General features: G+C 42.8%; 1 protein-coding gene across 3 annotated transcripts in view; it reads left to right on the forward strand.

The window, feature by feature from the left end:
* Positions 1 to 24,579, forward strand: part of VEZF1 (vascular endothelial zinc finger 1) — a 76,049-nt gene extending 51,470 nt beyond the window's left edge. For all 3 annotated transcript variants that reach the window (XM_033921466.1, XM_033921467.1, XM_033921468.1), the window contains one exon: positions 11,453 to 24,579. In XM_033921466.1, the coding sequence (XP_033777357.1) occupies positions 11,453 to 11,883 (431 nt within the window). In that variant the 3' untranslated portion in view covers positions 11,884 to 24,579. The remainder of the gene's footprint in view (positions 1 to 11,452) is intronic.
* The last annotated feature ends 284 nt before the right edge of the window (positions 24,580 to 24,863 follow it).

Here is a 24,863-nt window from a genome sequence, read left to right on the forward strand (position 1 = left end):
GAAAAGACATATTTTTCTTGGTTGCTGACCTAATGTAGTCTTCTACTACAACCATTTCGTAATGGTCTCGCAGAGTTATTTTATTTCTTGCATTTACTAAGATAACTACTGCAGAGGGGTAGAGTGGTTGGTCTGTTGACTTTTTCTGCCATTATGCGTCTATATTTCTGTAGGAAAGGTTGTGGTGTGCTTTTCTTCCTACTTATATTTCCTTCAATGAGTTTGAGTGCAGGAACTGTTCTCGCACGTTTTCTCTGGGTTGTACTTCTCAAAATTCGCACACAGGTTTTTATTCTGAGTCTCTGTTGGTTCTTGCTGATCCTGTAGTATTAGCTTCAGACCAGCAATTTTATTTCTCATTTGTTTTTCTCCATTGTGTACTTACTTCTCTGTGTTTCATCTTACTGGCATATTGTTTTCATAATATGCTTCCCCTTGCTGTTTTTACTGATTTCTCGTTTTAAGGCTTATTATGTTACTTTTTCAGCCTTTGTGAGATCTTACAGAATAATATTACAAATATTTTTATCAGGAGGTTGTTTTTCTTCTCAGTAAGCCACTATGTCATTCTGATTTTATGTTCCATAGCATCGGCTTCTCTATGATAATTCTTTCAGGAAAATCCTGCTTTTATTGTATTACGAAATTCCTTTCCCTTTTCATTCATATCTACTCAAGGATAGGACTGATTTCAACTGTTCATTGGGTCGGCTGCTCCATTATAGGTACATTAGCCAGTAGCTCTCTTATTTGGTTCTTGAATCTTTTTGGCGTATTCATCGCATATATTTAGATTTAACTGACTCTAGGAGGTCGTTTATTATCTTTCAACCTCCATGCATATAGGTTTCATTAGGTTTTTCCATTTACCTCTAGTGGAACATAGGGTTCCTTTTTTTCATTTTCTCCATTAGGTTCCTTCCCTTACCTCTGCGATCTCGCATCAGACTTTAGGTCTAAATTTATGAGACAACTAGAGTTTTTCTGAGTTCTTGGAATCCAACTCTCTCTTCATCCCTTTTTATTTGAGCTAGGGAGTCCCATTTGTGAAAATATGCTGCCTGCTTGTCTAAAGATAAAGCACAGTTAGTTCCTGTAACAGGTGTTATCCTGGGACAGCAGACAGATATTTTCACAATCTGCCCATCTTCCCTAGTTGGCTTCTTCGCTTGGGCATCGAACTGATGACCTTGCGAGCTGGCGTCGGGCAGGAAGACACTCGCTTATGTGTGGTTTTGGAAGTCTAAAAAGCTTGCTAAAACTTAGTGATACTACACTTTTCACTGTCCGTACTGGGGCTCTATGGATAACATCACCTATTTGTGCGAATATCTGCCTGCTGTCCCAGGATAACACCTGTTATGGTAAATAATTGTGTTTTTTCTTCTGACCTATCCCCTCCAGCTTCATACTATAACTCCTTGTTCTTGAACTGATTTTTGCCACCCTATAATAGAAACATAAAACAGAGAAAAATGAAGGCATAGAAAGACCATATGGTCTATCTAGTCTGCCTAACCATGCCATCTACTATCCTCTCTCTTAGAGATCTACATACTTGTCCCAAGCTTTCTTGAATTCTTGTCTCCACCTATCGGGAGGCCATTCCAAGCATTCACGCTTTCTGTGAAAAAGTATTCGCTAATGTTAACTTCTGATTCTAACCCCAATCACCTTCATCCTATGTCCCCTCATTCCAGAGTTTCCTTTCAATTGAAAGAGACTCGCCTCATACGCATTTGTGCCACAAAGGTATTTAAACATCACTATCATATCTCCCTTCTCCTGCCTTTCTTCCATTTCGAAAACATCTGAAAACTTGGCTGTTTTAAAAGTTGTAAATTCCGCTCCTCTCCATACTATTCCAAATCCATATTGTATCCATTCTCCTTTCTAATTTTCTTGTAAACCGTGCCGAACTCTACTGTTATAGAGAAGATGCGGTATATAAGCCTAAAGTTTAGTTTAGTGTACATATTGAGATGTCTGTCCCCATGCACCTTACGATGAATACCACCAACTATTTTAGTAGCCTTCCTCTGGACTGACGCCAGCCTGTTTATATCTTTTTGAAGATGCGGTTTCCAGAATAGTCTTATACATGGGCATCAGTACCTCCATTTTCCTACACCTCTTCCTAAGCACCCAAGCTATCGCCTTTTCAACCTGTTTGACCACCTTAAGATCATCACATACTATCACACCCAAGTCCTGCTCCTAGATACTCAAACATTTTAATCCTAGAAAAATTCAGCTTTCCTGGAGGAGATGTAGCCTAGTAATAAGATGTGGTTGAGTTTGAGGTTCATTGGAATCATCTCTACCGCTGACCTCCCTTTGCGCTCTTTACCAAACTGAAATTGAGTAATAAAGTTAATATAGTAATGGCAGCATTCCCTTCTGGAAATGGCTTGATTTGTGTGAAGCTAGTCATTTGCAAGGTGGTTCAACCCAGTGGTAATAACATGTACACTGGAAATGTTAAATGAATTTGTTAACTCTGGTTGTGATTCAAGTGCCTGTATGTTTGGAAACTTGTAATTTAACTCATAATGTTCATTAAGAAAATCTCATGCAGAGACCGCGTGATGCTGTGAGCTGGTTAGCAGCACCTCGCACCGGCTCCAGAGCCCTGCTCCTCATTTAGCCATTTTAAAAGAATCTCTTTGAGCAATTTGACCACCTTTTTCAGCACATGGACAAATACTTGGTGAAATTGCAACCAGCTATGACTTCAAAAACTATTAAAAAAGACAGAGAGAAGGAGAAACCCGGAGAGGACAAAATGGCGGAAGTGCCTCGTGCAGCAAGTCCGGCGTTTACTCCTGAGATGCGGGTGGAACTTCAACAAATTATATTACAAGCTCTTGGTCCTTGTATGGAACAAATCTCCTCACAACTTACCAAACTCGAATCGCTCCTGGAAGACAGCTCTACTCAATTAATTGAACTGGAGAACAGAGTCTCCACGGTGGAGGACGAGGCCATTGCGATGGCGTCGGATGTTGCGACGCTCACGACCCAGCTGCATACCTGCCAAGAAAAGCTTGAAGACTTAGAAAATAGATTGCGCCGGAAAATATTGTTGACTCCGTGTTTCTTTCCGTAGTGGAATCTTGGTTGGCCAGCGAGCTGCCGATGCCTTCTTCTTTAGGCCCAGCATGCTTTGAGCGGGTGCATCGTGTGGGTTCCCGCTCTGGTACAGACCAACGACCAAGGGTGGTGATCGTAAAATTACATAACTACCGGCACAAAGTGGAACTGCATCGGGCTTATCACTCTAAGAGAGACTCGCTGAATTATGAATCTACTCCAGTGCGGATTGGGCAGGATTACTCAGCAGTATTAATGGACAAATGGAGGATGTTCCATCCTCTCTGTGCTAAACTCATAGAACAGAAACTCCACTTTATGTTTCTCTACCTGGCAGTGTTAAAAATTCAGCAAAATGGAAAGTGGTATGCTTTTGATTCTGTGAATCTTGCGGGAGAGTTTATTAACCATTTGGAGCCCTCATCATCACCTCCTACCTGAACGCTTCTACTTCATTTGTTTTACAAAGTTGCTGAACATAATGGTGGTTCATTGTTTAAGTGCTCATGGCTAGAGTGATTTTCTCTTTATTTGATGTTTACTTGCTTAACTTAGGGAATGGGGCTCTGAAGGCTTCCTTGTCGTGCTCTCTTTTCTTACTGCCTGGTTGGCTTTGGGAAAACACTGTATTTGGTGGGATGGGTGGAGGTGGGTGACATGGAGGGTTGTTGGGGGGGCGTGAGTTGGATTTGGGGGTGGGAGGGGGGTGGGGGTTTGCTTTTTGCATATTCCAGTGTGTCTCTGTATATCAGCTTGTTGGACTATTTCAGAACTATTTAGTGGGGATTTATCTTCTGCCTCTCGGGTGAGGGCTGGGCGCACGGGGGGCCTTTAATGCGGGCATGCTTGTATGTGCTTTTTCTCTTGGCAGTGAGCAGTAAGACCTTTCTAATACTGTCCTGGAATGTTGGTGGCATCACTTCCCCTGTAAAAAGAGTAAAGCTCCTTCAATGCCTTAAAAATCATAAAGCTGATTTGGCATGCCTGCAGGAAACCCGACTCACGGATGCAGAACTTGCCAAACTACAGAGAGGGTGGGTGGGTCAGATGATATCAGCTGCTTCGCCTAATAAAAAAGTAGGAGTGGCCCTATTAATGCGGAAGGGGTTCCCGGGCAGGGTGGACCGCTTATATGGGGATGACGCGGGAGAATCCTCTTGTGCAAACTTAAAATGTCTGGTCAATCCTTTAATGTTCTAGTAGTATATGCACTTAATCAATATGACCACACTTTCTTTTCATCTTTGGTCCGACTTGGTCTTAGAGACCAGACAACTCCACTGATATTATTGGGGGATTTTAAACAGGTGCTGGACCAGGAATTAGATAGAATGGGACCGGGTCCTTCTCAACAACCTAGTATAACTAGGGGTATTCCCTATCTTTGCGATACCTTAGATCTGATAGACCCATGGCGCCTACTGCATCCCACTGACAGAGATTTTACTCATCAATCTAGGGTACATCACACATTTTCCAGAACAGATTATAATGCTCTCCACAGCTTACTTCCCTTAGGTTCATTCCACCGAGGTGGGCCCCCTCTCTGTGTTGGATCATTGTCCCATTTGGGTCGATATTTCACACGGTGATAGCTTTTCCTCCTATTTAATTAACAATTCGGACTTTACTCAGTATCTTTACCTCGAAGCGGAGGATTATGTTACTTTTAATTCTCTTGTCAATACAATCTAGCTACTGACTATTAGTTTTTTAGATCTCCATTAGAGCCAACCAGCATACATAACAATAGGAAAATCTCATATAGACTTGTCTTAATGCTTTATAACTCACAGACCTCAGTGATACCATCTGTATGCCGCTAAACATTTAGATCATACAGAATATTGGTATCCCTAATCGTCATTGGTCTCATAATTATTTTGTTATAAATCTAATATAATAAAACGGTAAGCCGCACATGCGCACTTCCTATGCGTGCGTCCGTTTTCCGTGAGCTGTAGCACACATAGGAAGTGCGCATGCGCGGCTTACGCTCTGGCCTCACGCAAGGCAAGACAAGTGGCATGCGCGTCCTTCCCTGCTCTCCATCTGCGGAGCGGCGGCTGCCGGCCGCTAGCACCCCCTGCCCTCTCTGTTGCCTCCCGGCTCCAGCGGCGTAGGCAGCACTATAAACACGCTGCTTCGCGCCCTTCTGTGCTGATTTCCTCTGCCGCGTCTCTGATGACATCATCGGAGATAGACGCGACAGAGGAAATCGCCAGTAGAAGGCCACAAAGCAGCGTGTTTAAAGTGCTGCCTACGCGGCTGAAGTTTGTCGGCGGTGGGAGGGTCCCGACAGAAGTTTCAAATCCACCCCTCTGAAGGTGATTTCCACAGGGGGAGGAGAAACGGATGGTCGGGACGGAGGAGAAATGGATGGGCGAACTTCTCCGGGCCCTACATGCCGCTCCGCGCTGGGCGCTAGGCCCCACATGCCCTCCGCCTGCACCGGCTGCTTCGACACCCGGCAAAAATTTTTCTCTCTCTCTCTTGGCGCCTGCAGGCCGCGGAGGCTGACGGTGCCTGCATGCTGTAGCGGCTTGAGGCGGCTATCGGCAGATGAACAGAGTTAACGGTTGCTGGGGGTGAGAGAAACTGATACCCAGGCACAATAATTGATTGTTCTTTCATTGTTTAGGCAGAAGTTTATGTAGATGAGAAATTGCTCAGGAATTAAAAACAAACAAACAAGGTTCTGTGAATGTTAATACAAACGGACTCGGATTCTGTGCAAATACCTAACAAATTCTGCAGAATACTTATAGATGCTCAGGTTCTCCGCTGGGACAGGGGAAGAGGTGCTGATGGACATGGGGGGGGGGAAGAAAAAGGAAGGGAGGCCTACTGCTGCACAGGGGGAGCAGGAAAGTGGACATGGAGGGGGCGAGGCCTACTGCTGGACAAGGGGAGCAGGAAATAGGTGGTGCTGGACAGGGGAAGAGGTGCTGCTGGACAGGGGGGAATAAAAAGGAAGGGAGGCCTACTGCTGGACAGGGGGAGCAGAAAAGAGGTACTGCTGGACAGGGGAAGAGGTGCTGATGGACATGGGGAAGAAAAAGGAAGGGAGGCCTTCTGCTGGACAGGGGGAGCAGAAAAGAGGTGCTGCTTGACAGGGGGGAGGTAAAACGAGGGCCATGGAGAGACATTTGGTGGGGAGGTGGGTGCTGGGGCCAGACAGCTTTGCTCGGGGGGAGGGGGAGACAGAAGGATACAGACAGCGGCCAAGGAGAGAGAGATAAAGAAACACAGACAGACAGACACATCTATTCTAGCACCCGTTAATGTAACGGGCTTAAAGACTAGTATTTCAATATTTCAATAAGTATATTAGAGTAGTATACTCATCTTATCTTATACTACGCGGGTGGGGGTAAGCACTAATATACTTATTGAAATATTTATAACAAAATAATTATGAGACCAATGACGATTAGGGATACCAATATTCTGTATGATCTAAAAGTTTAGTGGCATACAGATGGTATCACTGAGGTCTGTGAGTTATAAAGCATTAAGACAAGTCTATATGAGATTTTCCTATTATTATGTATGCTGATTGACTTTTAATTCTCAACATACGGACCCCCGTTATTATTTTGGGAGGCGGCTAAGTCAGTCCTTCGGGGGGATATTATCTCCTACGTAGTGACCTAGAGAAAGAGACTCTTTCAGGGGCTTTTACGCTTGGAACGGGACTACAGAACACTGAAGCGTGCACACGTCGTGCACCCCTCTCCTCAATCTAGGGAGGCCATGACGACAGCACAAGTTGCCCTGAACTCTCTTCTGCACAAGCGTACGCAACGCTATCTTTATTATTCTAGATTTCACTACTATAAATTTGGAAATAAGCCTGGTAGATTGCTGGTGACCTTGACTAGACCCCCCAGAGACCCAATCGATATATCCCTTGCCGCCTCCTTAAATCGGGAATGGCGGTGACCACTACACCTGACATTGCAGATAGCTTTCGCAAATACTATGCCGCTTTTTACTCTGCAAAGGAGAACTTGGAGGGACCTGATGCCGGTGATTATCTGGCAGACTCGGGGGTACCTAGGTTTTCCTCCCCAGATCGTTTGCAATTGAACCGGCCTATACAGGAGAAGGAGCTTCAGGGGGCGGTCAAACAACTCAAAAATTGTACTTCCCCGAGTCCGGACGGATTCTCACCCAAGTTTTACAAACTATTATTCCCTTCTCTTTGTGGTCCTCTAGTGGCCTATTACACGGCGGCCCTGGAGGAGGGTGAGTTCCCCCTTGGAGCTAACCACACACATATAACTTTAATACCTAAACCTGGAAAACTGGAGCAGATATAGAATCTTATCTCCCGATCTCTCTCATTAATGTGGACATTAAGATTCTGGACAAAATTTTGGCCAATCGGCTGGCGTTATTATTGCCCAAATTGATTGTCCTGGAACAAGTTGGTTTCGTACAACATCGCCACTCTGTCCTTAATATCTGTAGATTATTAACTGCTATGCAATGAGCAAAGCATACAGCCATCAAAGGGATTTTGGTTGGCCTGGACATAGCTCTAAGGCTTTCGATCAAGTTAATTGGCAATATCTTTTTCAGGTGCTCACTTATATGGGCTTTGATGGTTGGTTTTATGAGATAGTCCGTTTGTTATATAAAGACACTACAGCTTGTGTCTTGGTAAATGGCACCCGCACATCCACTTTTCCGATAGAGGTACTAGACAGGGGAGTCCGTTATCACCTCTTCTCTTCGTCCTCTATTTAGACCCATTTTTGTGCACGCTCATGCTCGATGATGAGCTGCAGGGTCTACCCGAGGGTGCTTTGCAGTTGCGAGTACTGGCCTTTGCAGATGACCTCTTATTGACTTTAGGAGAACCGCAGAATTTCCTTACTCGAGCCTTAGAATTACTGGACGAATATAGTATGTGCTCAGGCCTGGTATTAAATAAACAAAAATCGATAGTATTGCCCTTATCTCCAGAGATCCCATATGGCTGGAGGGGTGACTTTCCTCTTACTTGGGCTCCGGGATATCTGACTTATTTCCCCTGACCTTTCCAAATTGTACTCTTTAAATGTAGACCCCCTTGTGAGAGCCACGAAGCACAAATTGCAAAATTAGAGGGTGTACCCACTTTCTTTAATGGGGAAGATTGCATTATATAACATGGTGTTGGTGCCTCAGTGGCTTTATGTATTTCAAATGCTACCTGTACTGTTATCTGCTAGGCATGATAAGGAAATTGGTAAAAATTTACAACTTTATTTGTGGAATGGGAAAAAGGCTAGGATGTCCTTGTCTCATCTGGCATGGCCAAAAGACAGAGGTGGCTTGGGTTTGTGTAGTCTTAGATTATTGTTTCAGGCTTGCCAGATGAGACACCTTAATGATTGGTTTCAGAGGACTCAACATTTTTCAGCTACCAGTCAGGAACTCTCCCTTTGTACTCCTTTTCACTTCAGTTACCTACTCCATACTAAACACTTGCCTCCGAAGACATCATCCACAAGGGACTTTTTCTTATTGCTACTGAGACGATTATGGAGGATTATTTGTCAGCACCTTCACATTCTTTATCATATAATACCCTACTTGCCAGACTGTCTCCGGAACCTTCATCCATATGGACTCAAGACACAAATCGTTATGTCTTTCAACTAGTCCATTCTAATAGCACCTTGAGATCCTTGGAAGCACTTCAGGAGGAGCATGGTTGGACTTCTGAAAATTGGTATTCTTACACACAGTTATCCTCTTATGTTTACTCCCTGCCGCAGGACTGTCTCAGACAGGCGAATGGAGTTAATTTCTGAGGCATTAAGTCTGTCTGCACAGGTACCGATTCCTTTGAGATTCCATCATCGCCAACTTCAAGAGTGGGTGAACTTTTTTATGATTCTTATGCAGCCAAATGGTCCATGGATCTGCCCTGTGAGGTGTCTGCTTCCATAATTAAACGAGGCTTCACAGAGCGGCACGATTGACACTGCAAGTGACACTGATTGAAATGAATTATAAATTTTTGTTACGCCTCTACAGATATCCCTCTTATCTGTATCGGGCGAAACTGTGCGCATTGGACAGATGCCTTAAATGTCACTATTCTCCTGCCACTCTTGGCAACCAGTTTTGGTCCTGCATGAGGATGTAGATGTTTTGGCAACACATGCATCAGCATATAATGGCTATGTGGCACTATCATTACACATTTTGCCCGGTCATATTGTTTACTTTGGAGTCCCTTCCCAGATCCTCCCCGAAGGGATTCCAGAGTTTCCTGGATCGCGCGGTACTGTTGGGGAAGAAAGTGATACTTCACTGCTGGATTTCTTCGGACTCTCCTACACTTGCACATTGGCATACTCTGATGTTACAGCAAGCCTCTATGGAACGCCTACGCCTTTCATCCTTGGACACAATGCTGGCGTGAGCATATTGTACTCATTGGGAGTCATTTTGGAATACTTTGATACCCAGAGCCCGTAGTCATTTACTGAACGTATGATCTCCACTGATATAAGACACTATGGACTGGAATATCTATTTTGTATTTTGTGATTTCTTGTTGGGGGAGGGGGGGAAGACGGGGATGGGAGTGAAATTGGGCTGATCTATGGTACCCATTCATTTATGTTGTACACCACATTGCCGTTTTGTGTTATCTTCTTTGAAAACTCAATAAAATAAACTTAAGAAAATCTCATGCACATTTTTCCTGTGCTCATTTTACTTTCATTTCATGTTCTTCCAAAAAACAAATACACAACACTTAGATTAAATAAGCTGGTATTTTTCTATATGAAAGCAGCCATCCTGGTAGGTAGTTTAGATGTTAATTAGAAGGAAGATCATTAAAATTATATTTTAAGTCTGAGTGTGTTTAATTTCTCAAGAATGTCCTGCTTAGCTTCTTTTATTATGACTTGCCTGTTTAGTGAGGCTTTTAAATTAGAAATGCTTTATGCTATTGTTATAAGAATAAGTTTTTTTATTGAATGATGCGTTGTTGATTTTTGTATTTTTGTTATGTGCGTTTTATATTGTAGCATGCTTAGCACTAATATGGGTGGGGTAAAAGTTTTATTAAATGAAATGAAAATGAATATGTTAATCTTTATTGGAACCTTAAGCTGGTACCACACTGATACATAGACCATACAAGTCTTTTATCTGCTGCCATCTTCTTTGTTGATGTGGAAATGGCATAAAGCAATACTGGACTTGGAACTACATTTTTGACATGGGGGTGGGAGGATGCATCTCTGTTTTCAAACTATAAAAAGCACAATTGAGATGATATTTTCACAGCTCTATTTAATATTACTTTACTTTATTTGACATTTCTTAGGGAGTACCGTATTTTCACGCATATAACGCGTGCGTTATACACGATTTTACAAACTGAGCATAACCATGCGCATTATATGCATGAGCGTGTTTTACAATTTTTTTTTTTACATTGCTGGTTCCCCCCGACGTCCGATTCAGCCCTGAAAGCCTGATGCCCCACCCTGAAGGACCGCTTGCACCCCCCCCGACGTCCGATTCATCCCCCAGCCCCCCCCCCCACACCGTTTGCGGTGGAGAAGCAGCCTACCATGGGTTCGCGATGCCAGTGAGCCCTGCTGCTTCCTCTGCCAGCGGTCCCGCCCCTTCTCTGAGCCCTGTGCTGCTTCCTCTGCCGCAGTCCCGCCCCTTCTCTGATGTTGGAGAAAGGGCGGGACCGCGGCAGAGGAAGCAGCGCAGGGCTCAGAAGGGGTGGGACCGCCGGCAGAGGAAGCAGCAGGGCTCACTGGCATCGCGAACCCACGGTAGGCTGCTTCTCCACCGCAAACAGTGCGGGGGGGGGGGCTGGGGGATGAATTGGACGTCAGGGTGGGGGTGCGAGCGGTCCTTCAGGGTGGGGGGTGTGAGCGATCCTTCAGGGTGGGGGGGCCAGCGGGTCCTTTGGGGTGGGGCATCAGGCTTTCAGGGTGGGGACAGGACTTCAAGGGGGGACAGGCAGACCTTTAAGGGGGGACAAGACTTCAAGGGGGGACAGGCAGACCTTTAAGGGGGGACAGGACTTCAAGGGGGTCAGGCAAACCTTTAAGGGGGGACAGGACTTCAAGGGGGGCAGGAGGTTTTAATTCATTGAGCAGCATGCACGCTATACCCGTGTGCGCGTTTTACACGGGTGCACGTTATACGTGTGAAAATATGGTATCTCCTTGGAGAGTAAAATGATGAGTAAATAAACTTGAGTTTGGAAATATTGGTTCATGAACAAAGTTGGGTCTGTTTGAATTGTGAACACTTTGGTCCATTCTCTGATTATACTTACTGACTGACTGCCACATGACTTTTTTTTTTTTTCCTTCCCCAGATTCTGGTAACATGTGCCAAACCTCTACTGCTGCCACTACACCTGCAACTCTGACATCTCCCTTCAGCATTACCTCCTCTATGGCTGTGTCCGGGACAATGACGAATCCGGTCACCGTTGCAGCTGCAATGAGCATGAGAAGTCCAGTCAACATATCAAGTGCAGTCAATATTACGTCTCCTATGAATCTTGGGCATCCTGTAACTATCACATCTCCCATATCAATGGCTTCACCGTTATCACTTGCATCACCTGTCAACTTACCTACCCCAGTCACCTCTCCAGTCAATTTAGCGCATCCAGTTACTATAACAAGTCCTATGAATCTACCAACACCAATGACATTAGCTGGTCCTTTGAATATAGCAATGAGACCTGTTGAAAGCATGCCCTTCTTATCCCAGGCTTTACCATCCACACCTCCCTGGTAGAATAATCTTCTTTAAACAGTATTATATTAAAGGTGATCAGTAGTTAATACTTTCCAGCAGTTTTTGGTAAGAGGAGGAAAATGTTAAAAGTTAGGTGAGCTGAAAATTCATCTAATTAAAGGTGGTAGTCAAAATCCAGCTTTCACTTTTTACATGCTGTCAGGTTTTTCACCTTTTAAGGGTATCCAGACTTTTGGTACATTTTGGCTTTTACCCTGTTTTCCTCATCTTTACACAGCTACTGCTTCTTCCCTTTGCCTGACTTTTTGAGAATTTGGTCTGAGCTATCCCGCAGATGTATTGTGGGAGTTTTTTCTTTCTAATTTTATGGACCCTATTCCCTAATTAACAGAAAGATCCCTGGCTATAGCAGTATTTGAGTAGCTGTCTTATAGACTATCCAAGAAGTGAGAATAGAGAGATTGTGATCCAATGAGGAGAGGAAGCAAAAGCAGCCAAAGCTAGAATGATGGTACAGTGCCAGGCACATCTGAAGCTGCAGCACCTCTGGCAGGAGAAAAATCTGTTCTTTAAAAGTGAAAATATTCTTTAGTTGCTTTAATTGACAGGAGCATCAGTCATTTTAGTGATTTTCTTGTTTATACATGGTTACTGTTTGGATTTTAGTGTTATTTTTTGTTATGGACCATTGGATTGTAAGCAAATCATGTTAAGTAGAGTCGCAGCAATAGACAGTGTAAAGTCCTTTGCAACCTCAAGATGCAGAATCTCTTCCAGCATCAGGTGAGAGCAGAGTAGCACATCCATATTTAGGGGAAAAAATTACTTTTAGCAGCCTTACATGGATGAATAGAACAATTGTTGACTTTTTGACTTCAGAAGAAGAGAACATTTTGAATATCTCTATTAAAATGATTCTCCAGTTCATAGAGGACTAGCAGGTCCTGGCAGCAAGGATCTACTTTTCTGGAGGGGGGGGTGAGGTTGGTTATAAAATTTATTCCAGCTTCTTTTGCGCTACAGCTTTGCAAGCCTACATGACTATCCAGGATTTTACTTCTGTAATATTCATATGCCTCATCTCATTCAACCCATAGTAGTTAATAGTCCTTAGCAAGGAGACACAGAATGTGGTTTCCTTCAGATCCTGATACATATTCACTCTGGGGTCAGTATTCAAAGTTGGTTAAATCGCTTGTTTGAATCTAATCGCTAATTTTCAGTGGCATTTAACCAGTGCTGCTGGAAATATCCAATTAATGCTTAACTCAGTCTGACTGTTTTGGGGGTATAATCGGGAAGAGTCAGCAGTTGGCCAGTTAAGTGCTGATGTTCAACATTTTAAATTATGAGTGTTTATTATAACTCACTCAGAATTGTAGATGTAGCCATGTTCTCAATCTCGGCAGACGTATGGGTGGGTTGGCCATTCCCTGCCTGGTCAAGTACTATCAGAATTGTAGATGTAGCAAGAAATTTTTAAAATAAATTTAACCAGTTAAGGTAACCACCTTAGTCAATCCTATTGTTTTGTGCTATGCCACAGCCGGTTAAGTGCTGAATATGGCACTTTAATTACCTATCTTTTATCCAGCTCTGTGAACCCTGAAATCCAGTGCTACAGCTCAGGCATGGCCCAGCGTTGAATTTCCAGGCATAATGCTGGCAGCAGTCAGCAAAATGCTCAGTGCAGCCAGCTGAATATTGATTTCTCTAACTCCAGCCTTACCTTTTACAATGACTGAGACTCCCTTTCCACTATGGGCCATGAATACTTCATTTGAAGTATGCCCCAGATCAACCCTGGGAACAGACACCAAGTCCAAGCATCAGACCTGGGTCTTCTGCACAACAGTGTGCAGCATGGCTGCTTAGGCTTTGCACTAGACCCGGGAACCCCTTTTCAGTTAGTCATGTTTTCAGACATAGTGAAATGGCTAGTCAAATAAATCTGGCATGCAACTCAGCCAAGATCTCTAGTGGCCAGGGCATGATTACAGCATAGGCAAATGATGCACTGGCTTAGAGCCAGATGTTTAGGAAGAATCCTCTTAGATGTGCTAATTCAGTGGATCCCAAGGCAGATTTGCTAGCTAAGTCAGCTGCTGGCAAAAAGAAGAGTAGGTGCAGGGAACCAGTCCTATGCAGAGGTCTGTCTATTCTCCCACCCTCTCTGTATTTGCCTCCATTCTGCAGGAGAACTCAATGAGCAGTGCTGCTTATTAAAGTACAGTGGGGGACTGTCATGCTTGTTTGCTTAGAGCCCACTCGAGAATTTATTCTGCCCTACTAGTAGATAACAGTGAAGCTAATAGAAGCAAGGAGCTTATTTTCCACCAATGCAAGGTTCTGTTCAAATGTTGCTGCATTGCCCCTTCAGGAGGAAGTACTGTATAAATCAGACCAAGGGGGTAATACAGAAAGCCACCACAAGCAGAAGTGCACAGTTACTGTGAAGTATGTGCCTATGTTGCTGGCTGTAGAATGGAGAAAGGGATTTAGCACACCAGTTAACTTGTATGGTTTACACGGGTACACAGTATATTGCAAAGAATGGTAATGAGATCATTAGATATTCCTCTACAGTGAACAGAAGTAAATGTGATTATGTGAGAAATCTGCTGTGAGGTCTGTGGTATTGAAGAAAGGTTAGTCAATATGATTTCAGAATAAAAGAAAAACTGGCAGTAAATCCTCTCTCAAGTACCTGTAACTTTAAAAGACGGAAGGGAAGCAGTATCAACTTCTCTATGCATGTTTCCAAAGAAAAATGTAACAGCACACTTCTGTGCATGTAATGCTCACGTAAATATTAGCTTCATGTGCAAAATACCATTCTGTTACACAAGCATACAAGTCCTGACAAGTGGGCTAAGTCCCCCAAATTGCGAGTTGTTGCTGAAGGAATCAATACTTTTTCTTCAGCTCTTTCCTCAGTGGGCTATACTGCCTCTCTTCATTTTTTTTTTCTACAAGCAAGTTGGAAGGTGTCTTTCTGATCTGCTCTGTTTTTATTATTTGGGATTTTTTTTATCCAATTCTGTTGTCTTGCAGTACTCATGAGGTCCCCAGTGGCTCAATGGTAGAACTGCTACCTCTGCACCCAGTGGTTGTAAGATCAAGTCCAGTGCTGTTCCTTGTAACACTGGGCAAGTCACTCAATCCTCGAGTGCCCACCGCTTTGAATGTCAACTCTGAATGCCAAAGCCACAAAAAAGTGGTATATAGGTCCCCATTCCCTTTCTGTTTGATGAGCTGTCTGCTGCTGGCAGGGCAAAGGAACCTGTCTAGCCAGTCTGCACTAATAGTTAAGGAGCGCAGGGATTATTCCCCTGGGAGCAAGGCTCATCCCTGATTTAGCAGGCACTTGAGGGCAAGCTGTTTGGCCCCTTGGTGGTCCGGGAGGGTTTTAATGGGTGACAGCTGCATTTTCCTCCTCATGTTGTGGTGCGCAAGTTCATAGGGGTTTGAGGCTTCAGTCCAGCATTGGCCCAACTGGCAGCCTGAAGATTGAAGGGTCCTGCACTAAGGATTTACTTTTTGAGGCAAGGATCTTACCCCAGAACAAGCAGGCAGAATATTCTTACATGTGGATGGCATTATCCACAAAACCCGGTATGGACAGTCCACAAGTGTAGTGTCACTTTAGAAACTTAAAGACCGTTGCATCCGCCATCCAATCGAGGGACTATCAGTTCTTAGTTTTCTGTGGAGCTCAGAAGCTGTTTCTCTCAGCGCACATATTGTATGCATCTATTTTAGACATATGCGTACTTTTTGTGCATATATTCTTTATTAGCACTTCTGTGCTTTCTCATTAATCCAATTTCATCATTTGTAGTTTTTTATCAAGTTTTATTTTCGGCCCTCTTAAACCTGTCTTCAGGTCTGGATCGTTGAGCTTTCCGTTTACAAAACTGCTTGACCTTCCCAAACCATTCAGTCTTTTGACTTAGCAGCTTTGGGTTTTCCTCTGATGTCCAAGGCTTTTAGCAGTTTTAAGTGGTGGTCTCGGTGTCACAGGGCTATTCCTCATACTGACCCGCACACCTGTTGCATTCAGGGCCTAGGTCTTTATCACCATGATTTTTCTTGCCTACTTTGTTCAAAATTGCAAAAAAATCACCAAAAGCCAAAAAATTGCAGTTTGAAAAACGGCGGGAGTCTCTGAACCCAATCCTCAACATCTGATTACTCCAATATTAACAGCATTGACATTGGCCATGTCATCGGTACTACCTGCATTGGGGGGAACCTTGTGAAAAGACTAATGAGCATAAACATACTTTATCCTCCAGGAATGCTTCAGCATCATCTTGGGCATCTTTACCATTGATGCGCTCTAAGCACCAATGCACCGAGGACAGATCTACATAGTTGGCGACACCTTTGAGGAGTACCTCGATATGAGGATCACCAAAGCTTCAATGCTCAACCAATGAGCCTATGATACCAGTGCTTGTGCCAGTTACAGTGCCATCTCTGCAGAAACTGTTCTTCATGTTCCTGCAGAAAGAGCTAGCTATGCTGCTGCAGTTGCAAATGATGCAAAATTCTGCTCAAACAATACTAGTCTCAGCTCAGTCCAAGCATTGCCTGGATACTCAGTTAAAGCATCAATCTCGGATTATGCAGCCTCAAGCATCAGCGTCTATGGTCGATGTAAATGACCAATGCACATCATCAGTGCCTATCAAAGACACATGTCATCGATACCCAGATGTTGAACATCTACATCAAGGCATGGATTTTCATTGAGAGAGTGCAGTTCATCTCATTCTCAGCAATCCTAACAACCTTCTTTGAGGCACACCCTAGTCATCGTTCACTTCGACGTTGCCACCTGTCCTAGATGCTCCTCTCAATTATCTCCTTGACGTCGTTCTCAATTAATAGAACCTAGCATTGAGGACTATCTGACCTGACTCGATGTTGTCAGCGGATGAATCTTATGCTGCTTTTGTTTCATCTCCTTCCCTGCCTCATAGTGTCACCCCCAGAAGGTCTGTCTTTCAATAAATTCATTAGACAGGACAGGAGCTCCCAATAAAAATGGAATTCAATTCAGCGTCTCGGGCAGATCTTAGAGAGTCACTGGACTGAAAAAAATTATCTCCAGACTGCATAAAGGTTCCTTTTCACAACCTCATGAAGAAAGCATTACTGAAGAACTGAGAATCTCCTCTTCATGTTGCAGTAGCTCCACATAGGCTGGACTCACTTTATTGCATACAACCTTGCCCTGGATTTGACAAGCCGCAGTTGCAGCATCAGTCTCTAATTGTGGAGTCTGTTCGCAAAGAGGCTCAAAGTTTCAGATTTTATGCCAGTACTCCAGGAAGAGAAGGCAGGATACTGTATAAGTTTGGATGCAGAATTTTTCAAGCTTCTGTGCTGGCGAATAAAATCTTAAACTACAATTTCTATATGACTTTTTATATAAAATCACTTATGAAAAGATGAATCATTATGATCTGTATATTCCATCAAAACATCTTTCCTCTTACTAGCGTCTTGCAAATGATATCCTGGAAGTTTATGGCACACTTTACATTTGATGCTTTTGACATCATTTCTTGTACCTCTGCAGTCTCAATAGCTATGTGCAGACAAGCCTAGCTGAGAATCTCTGACCTAGATGCCAACGTCCAGGACTGTCTCTAATATACCCAGTATACGGGATGATTTATTTTTATTCCAGATAGAGGAAGCCTTGCAAAAAATTAAACATACTGACTACATGTCTACTGTTTTCTAAATCTCGCCATTCTCGGCCATTACGAAGATATACTAATGTCTCTGAGGTTCACACACTTATTCTGCAACTGTCCACTCAGCGACTCACCGGTATCCTAGGCAACAGAGACAGCAGAAGACTGCTGCGTCAACTCAAAGTCGAAACAACAGCAGTCCTTTTGACTTACTTATGGAGAGCATAGTCAGTATTTCTCAACCTCCATCTCAGACTCTACCTATAGGAGGTCATCTTATCCATTACCATCAGTGCTGGACCCTGATCAGACAGATGGGTTTCAGAGGTTGTCATGCAGGGCTAAGACCTTTGTTTTCAAAAGAAACCTCCAAACTACCCTCTAAAAGAGTCTCTCTGCAACTCCCAGCAACGAAAACTACTACTTCAAGAGCTCTTAGCTCTCCTCCAGCTCAATGTGGTAGAACAAGTTCCCCCACAGGAGAGGGGCTGAGGGTTCTGCTCCAAGTATTTTCTCATTCCAAAAAAGATCGGAGGCCTCCGTCTAATTCTAAACCTCCGAGCTCTGAAGAACCCTACTTCTACTGTTAGAAAGAACGACTGGCTTTGCTCTCTAGATCTCAAAGAAACGTACGTCCATATTCCCATTCTACTTGCTCACAGGAAGTACCTTCTCTCTCAAATAGGAACATGCCATTTCCACTACAAGGTGCTTCCATTTGGGCCCAGAGTTGTTATGAAATGCCTAGTAGTGGTGGCAGCGTTGCTTTGCATATACAGCCTTCATGTATTCTAATATTTGGATGACTTGTTGATCTCAATATCTCTGCAGGCTCAACAAACCAGGGATGCAATGATTCACCTACTAGAGCTCCTAGGGTTTGCAATCAACTACCAGAAGTCATATCTGAAACCCACACAGACTCTCTAGAGTTCATTGGAGCATTTATGAACACGATTCATACTCGTGCATTCAAACCACAACAGAGACTTGACACTATAATTCAACTTTGCCAGAAAGTCTCCTTGCTATATTTCAGTACACCAGATGCTCTGAATACTTGGGCACATGGCGTCTACAGTACATGTCACTCCCTTTGCCCGTCTCCATCTCAGAGATCTTCAGTGGACTCTTTCCACCTTCCACCTATTGGTCTCAAGCCACGGCCCTTCTCTCTCAGCAGATCAGAGTGACATCACAACTTCAAAAATCACTCCAGTGGTAGTTAATACCTACCAAACTCTCCAAGGGACATTTGTTTCAAGTGCCGCCACATCAAAAAGTTCTAATAGCCGATGTTTCCATGATCGGATGGGAAGACCACCTTGATGGTCTCCATACCCAAGGAACCTGGACCGCCTCAGGAGGAAAACTCTCCACATCAATATATTCAAACTCTGAACAATCTGCAGTGCTCTGTTCACATTCCAGGATCATTTCCTCAGTCAAGTAGTACTTGTCCACACAGACAGCCAGGGTAGCCATGTACTATGTGAACAAGCAAAGAGGAACGGGATCTTGCCGCTTCCTGTCAGAAGTAATACAAATCTGGTCTTGGGTGTTCCCTTGCAACATTTTCCTGCAAGCAGTTTACCTTGGTAGGAAAGTCAGTGTATTGGCAGACAAATTGAGCAGAATCCTTTAACCTCATCAAGTAGACACTCAACTCCAAAATTATTCATTAAATCTTTGTGGATTGGGGAAACAGCAGAGATAGACCTCTTTGGTTCCCCCCACAACCACAATTTCCACTCTTCTATTCCAGACTGTACACTCCAATTGTCTGGAGTCGGATGTCTTTTTCCTCAACTGGCAGAACCAGTTTCTCTACGCATTCCCGCCAATTCCTCTAATCAGGAAAACTGCTCAAACTTTGACAAGATCAGGCCACCATGATTCTAATAGCTCCACAGTGGCCATGTCAATCTTGGTTCCCTCTCCAAGTTTATTAAAAGTTTGATCAAATTCAAAGTGGCTTACATAAAACTCGGCAAAAGGGAACCCATCATACTGCAGATCTTTCCAAACTTGTTAACACACAACTAGGGTTCTCTGCTCCATCCCAATCTACATTCATTAGCACGCACAGCGTGGTATCTCTTCCAATAATTAGATACCTCAACACTTTCTGCATCAGTGTCTGCCATTACTGAAGCTTCTAGAAGGCTATACACTTAATGCTGTTACCGTTTCAAGTGAACTATCTTCACAGTCTGGTGTGATCATCACTTGCTGGATCTGGTCACATGCCCACTATCATCGGTGCTTGAATATCTCCTGCAATTTTCCAACTCTGTTCTTAAGACTATTTCAGTCAGAGTTTACCTCAATGCTAACAGTACTTCCCATTCAGCAATATACAAAAAGCCATTGTCTGTTAATCCTCTAGTTTCTAGATTCATGAAAGGACATTTTCATACCAAGCTACCTCTCAGACCTCCTCCAGTGACATGAGATCTTAATGTGGTACTGTCCGCTTTGATGAAGCCTCCCTTTGAACCACTCTTGACCTCATCTCTTCAAGTATTTTACTTGGAAAGTGGTATTCCTCATATCACATTTGCATGCAGAGTTTGTGAATTGTAAGTGCTAGTGTTGGATCCACCTTTTATGACATTCTACCATGTACGGAGTAGTTTTCCGTACACATCCAAAGTTCCTTCCTAAAGAACATCTCAGAATTTCATCTGAAACTGGACTATAGTCCTACCTGTCTTCTTTCCAAGCTCACATTACTCATCCTGGTGAAGCTGCACTCCACACGTTGGACTGTAAATGAGACCTCGGCCTATTACTTAGATCGAACTAAGTCTCGTAGAAACTTCTATTCAGCTGTTTCTGTCATTCAATCCATCTCAACATGGCTGGCGAACTGTATATCCTCTTGCTGTGCTGGTCTAGGCTGATGCTTGTGAGCCGTTGTCACTGCCACACAAAGTGCGAGCAATGGCGACTTCAGTAGCTCGCCTACATTACACTTCCATTGAAGACATCTGCAAGGCAGTCACTTGATCCTCAATCCATACCTTCACATCTCATTACTGTTTGGAGAATCACTCCAGATGAGATGGTCAGTTTGGCCAAACAGTTCTGAGACATGTATTTTCCATTTATAAATCAACTTCCCTCAAAGCCATTTGGGTTCAGCTAGGGAGTCCCACATATAAGAATATGCTTCCTGCTGTCCTGGGATAAAACACAGTTGCTTACTTGTACCAGGTGTTATCCATGGACAACAGGCAGCATCTTATAAACCTCCCACCTTCCCCACCTTCCCTAGTTGGCTTCTTAGCTTTTCCAAACTGATGATCCAGTGATCAGATGGCAGGTGGGAAGGCACTTGCGCATGCAGTGTGGCAGTCTTCAGGTTTTTAAAGTGACACTGCACTTGTGGACTGTCCGTACTGGGCTCTGTGGATGACATCACTCGCATGTAAGAATATCTACCTACTGTCCCTGGATAACGCCTGTTACAGGTAAGTAACTGCTTTCTCCATTATCCAGCTGCAGTGAGAGTTGAAGTAGGCTATAGCAACAGCACAGTAAGGCCATTACAGTCTATTGGAAAATTGGAAGGGAGTCAGTTTTCAAGGTTTCTGGGACTAGATATAGGATCCCCCACTTCCCAAATCTCCTTCCCTGAATTTTTTTGTAACTTGCTTTAGCTTTCCTGGGCCGCATTTTGGCACCAAAATGGTGCTGCGATGGCCATCTTGGATTTCCCAATTTTAATTAAAAAGCTTCTACCTGCCTCAAAACACCTTAATTTTGCTTAAAATTGATTATTAGCCTTTTTACCCCTGTATCATGCCAGGTTTGTGCTGGATAGTTGGCTGAGGGGCATCCATGTGTCAGGTGCCATGGCGCACATGAGGGGAGGCAGGGGCCCTGGGCTTAGCCTCCTCTGGCTGGGGAGTTCTAATCAGCTCATTTGCCAGGGAGGAAATCCTTCCTGGATCCTTGAAGAGCGATTTGGCATAAATATTAGCTTCAAAAATATTTAATGTTTAAGAAATTTTTATGAGGTTAATATGTGCAAACAGCATTCTAGTTCATGCGCAGATATGGCTGGCACTTTCATTTTCTCAGGATTTAAGCTCTGTAAAACCACCCTTAAGGATAGAACTTTGTGTACATGGGTCCAGCAGGCTTTCCCTCTAGTGCAAATTCTGTGCACTTTGAAATTTGTATTTCAGCTTATTGCATATCTGTGGAATATTTTCTTACTAATTTCATGGGTAGAAGCCACACATTCAACCACTGGTGCATGGTTCTGTCGTATGGCTTTCTGCATTGATCCCCAGGATACGTGTCTTTCACAACTTTTGTGAAAGGATATCACAAAACAATAACTGCTGTTGTCAACTGTTTTATTTAACTCTGACTGCATATGGCAGTTATTCTGTTTTTAGACATTTTCTCAAATTATTTTTCTCCTGAAACTGATAACAAAAGTTGATGATTTTTCCATTAGGGCTATATGATGAATTGAAGCCCTAATTAGATTTCCTCTTTTATAAGGATCCTTGTTTAAATAATGCACAGCAATAAACAAAAAGGTTAAGAGAATGATAGGAATTGAGAGAAAATTTGTAAACAAAATGGCATAATGCCATTATACAAGCCCACTTATCTGTATTTTGAATGCAATGTGCAGTTTTAGGCATTCTTGTCTCTGAAAAAAGATACAATATGTGACTGGTCCTTTGTTTCAGGCTGCAGCCCAAGGCACTGAAGATCCAAATCTGGATGCTTTGTGTAACAGAACCAGTCTGGTTTGGGCATACCACTGAGGTGCTGTGGAACAGGGAAGATGATGGCATTTGCTGCTCTCTTGACTCCCACTCCCAAATCTGATGTATTGGAATACTTTAGAAGAGGTAGCCTTTGGACTGTTATGGGTCCCTGTGCTGCCTGGATTAGAAGGGTGGGGAGAAACCCACAGGGGTAGAAATGTTGATAGACTGCAATAATGAAGACCTAGTACATCTAGAAAAGGGCAATAGAAGTGATTAAATGAATGAAACAAAAGAAGCACAAACAAACCTAGGACCTGTTTGGAAAACAAACAGTAGAGGGGAACTGTCATAGAGGTATATAAAAATCATGGATGATGTGAAGAAAGCAAATAGGTGTTTGTCTTCCAGTTCAAGAACTAGGAACATATCAAAGTACTAGGTAGCAGGTTTAAAACCAAAGGAATTTGTCATTCAGTGCATTTATAGGAGGTAGTTCTTTTAAATTGCATTAGGCTCTAATACATCTAAAAATGGAGTATTGTGGGACACACTCAGACATCCTAAGATAGCTTTGAAATATGCATGCTCTGTAAAGCCATCCTTAACAACAGAACTTTGTGTGCATAGATCCAGCAGGCTTTCCCTCTTTAGTGCAAATTCTGTGCACTTTGAATTAGTATCTCATCTTATTGCATCGCTGTAGAATATTTTCTTGCTAATCTCATGGTAGAAGGTGAAGCCACACATTCAGCCACTAGTACATGGTTCTGTCGTACAGCTTTCTGCATTGAGCTAACTGCGTGCTAAAAAAAGAAATTCTGTTGTTTTTTTTAGTGGGCATGTGCTGAGCATAGGTGTTCCTGTGCTAACTAGTTAGCACATCCACATTTACCATTAGTGCAGGGATACTGTGCAGGGATATAGTGCAGGGATACTGTGTGAGCCCTTACCACTGCAAAATGGGTGCTAAGCACTCATGCAGTAAATTTTTAAAAATGGCTACATGCTAATGGCAACATTAGTGCAAAAAAATAGAAAATTAGGCTAGTTTGGGGCCATAATAAAAATAGCTTTAGTGCATAGGAAAACCTTGTGTATGCGGGGGTGCTGAAAAGTTCTTAGCCCAACCAACTTCCTAAATTCTGAGCGTTATTTTGGTACGGTAGCTGAAAAGAGAATTATCTTATTTTGTTAAGTGCCAATTTGCAGAAACAAAATTCTATGTTTTGACATTGTTTCAGATCATTGATTGAACCATATTCACATCATTCTCTTCTTGGTTGGACTGAGAACTTTTCAGCATCCCATCATAAAGCAATTTTTTATCACATTTTTGTAACAGGATCCCTAAGTTAAATCTGTCACCCAGCATCCCTAAACCATGAAAGTTAGAAAATGGGAGAATGTGTATATCTGGTTGGCTTAAATTAAAATATGCCCACATTTTAGAAATTTCTCTAAGCACCTGCTACATATCACGGAGTTAGGATATCGAATTAGAAGGTCTTTGCTTTCAACAAACAGGATTTGCTTCTTTTAAATGGGTTCTGAAGATGTCCTGTGCGATATTTTGGTTTTAGTCCTCATTAATATTTTAAATGGTTACCTGTGGGGGCTTTTTTGTTATAAATAGTAGGACCATTTGCTAAACTAAAAAGTATTGTTTATCCTCATCAACTAGATATTTTGTGTTAAAAAAAATCAATTAATACCACCTTATCGGTAATAAGGTAGCTATTTCCTGTAGCATGTCAGCTCTAAATCTGCCATCTGCACAGGTGCAGTATCATCTCTGTTTCATGCATTTATTACTGTAGTAAGAGAGACTGCTTTATATGTTCAGATAGAAATTAAATGCATCTCAGAAAATGTGTTTTACCTTGGGAATACGTTAAATTTCAAACAGCATTCCCTATGGGAAAGGCAATACCAACTGATATGCAAAGCATATAATTTTATCATTTGAATGTCATTTACATATAATAAGGAGTCTGACAAGATTTGAAGAGGCAAAAAGTTATGTAAATATCACTCAACATATTACCTATGGGAGTATTAGCATTATAGGTGATTATTTTTTTAATACTGTATATTATGTGTTTGGTTTGAAAATAAAAAACCAAACAAAGAGGCTGACAGAATAGTTGAGATGTGAGGTATTCAAGTTCCCCTTCAGATGGCAACTGCAGACACTTTTTGGAAAGAAATAAGTGCTCCATGAAAAAAAAAGAAATTTACAGTGCTCTGTATTCTGATAATTTAAAGTAACCCTCTCCCAAGCTTGTTATCATAATAGGCAACATATTAGTTTAGTAAAAACGTTTGGGCCCCTTTTGCAAAACCACAGCAGAGAGTCCTGGCATGGCAAATGTGACACAGCCCATAGAAATTGAATGGGCTGCGTCGCATTTCTCACATGGGAATTGGTACCGCAGCTTTGTAAAAGGAGCCCTTTATATGACGGTGCCTTTTTTGGTTTTTAAATTCTAACCACTAACTGGGTTGTGTTCCCCCCTTTCAGGACAAACCAAGAGCTTGATTTCTGTATGACTTAATTTTCACTCCTTTA

This window comes from Geotrypetes seraphini, chromosome 15, assembly GCF_902459505.1.
Source record: "Geotrypetes seraphini chromosome 15, aGeoSer1.1, whole genome shotgun sequence".
Taxonomy (NCBI): Eukaryota; Metazoa; Chordata; class Amphibia; order Gymnophiona; family Dermophiidae; genus Geotrypetes; species Geotrypetes seraphini.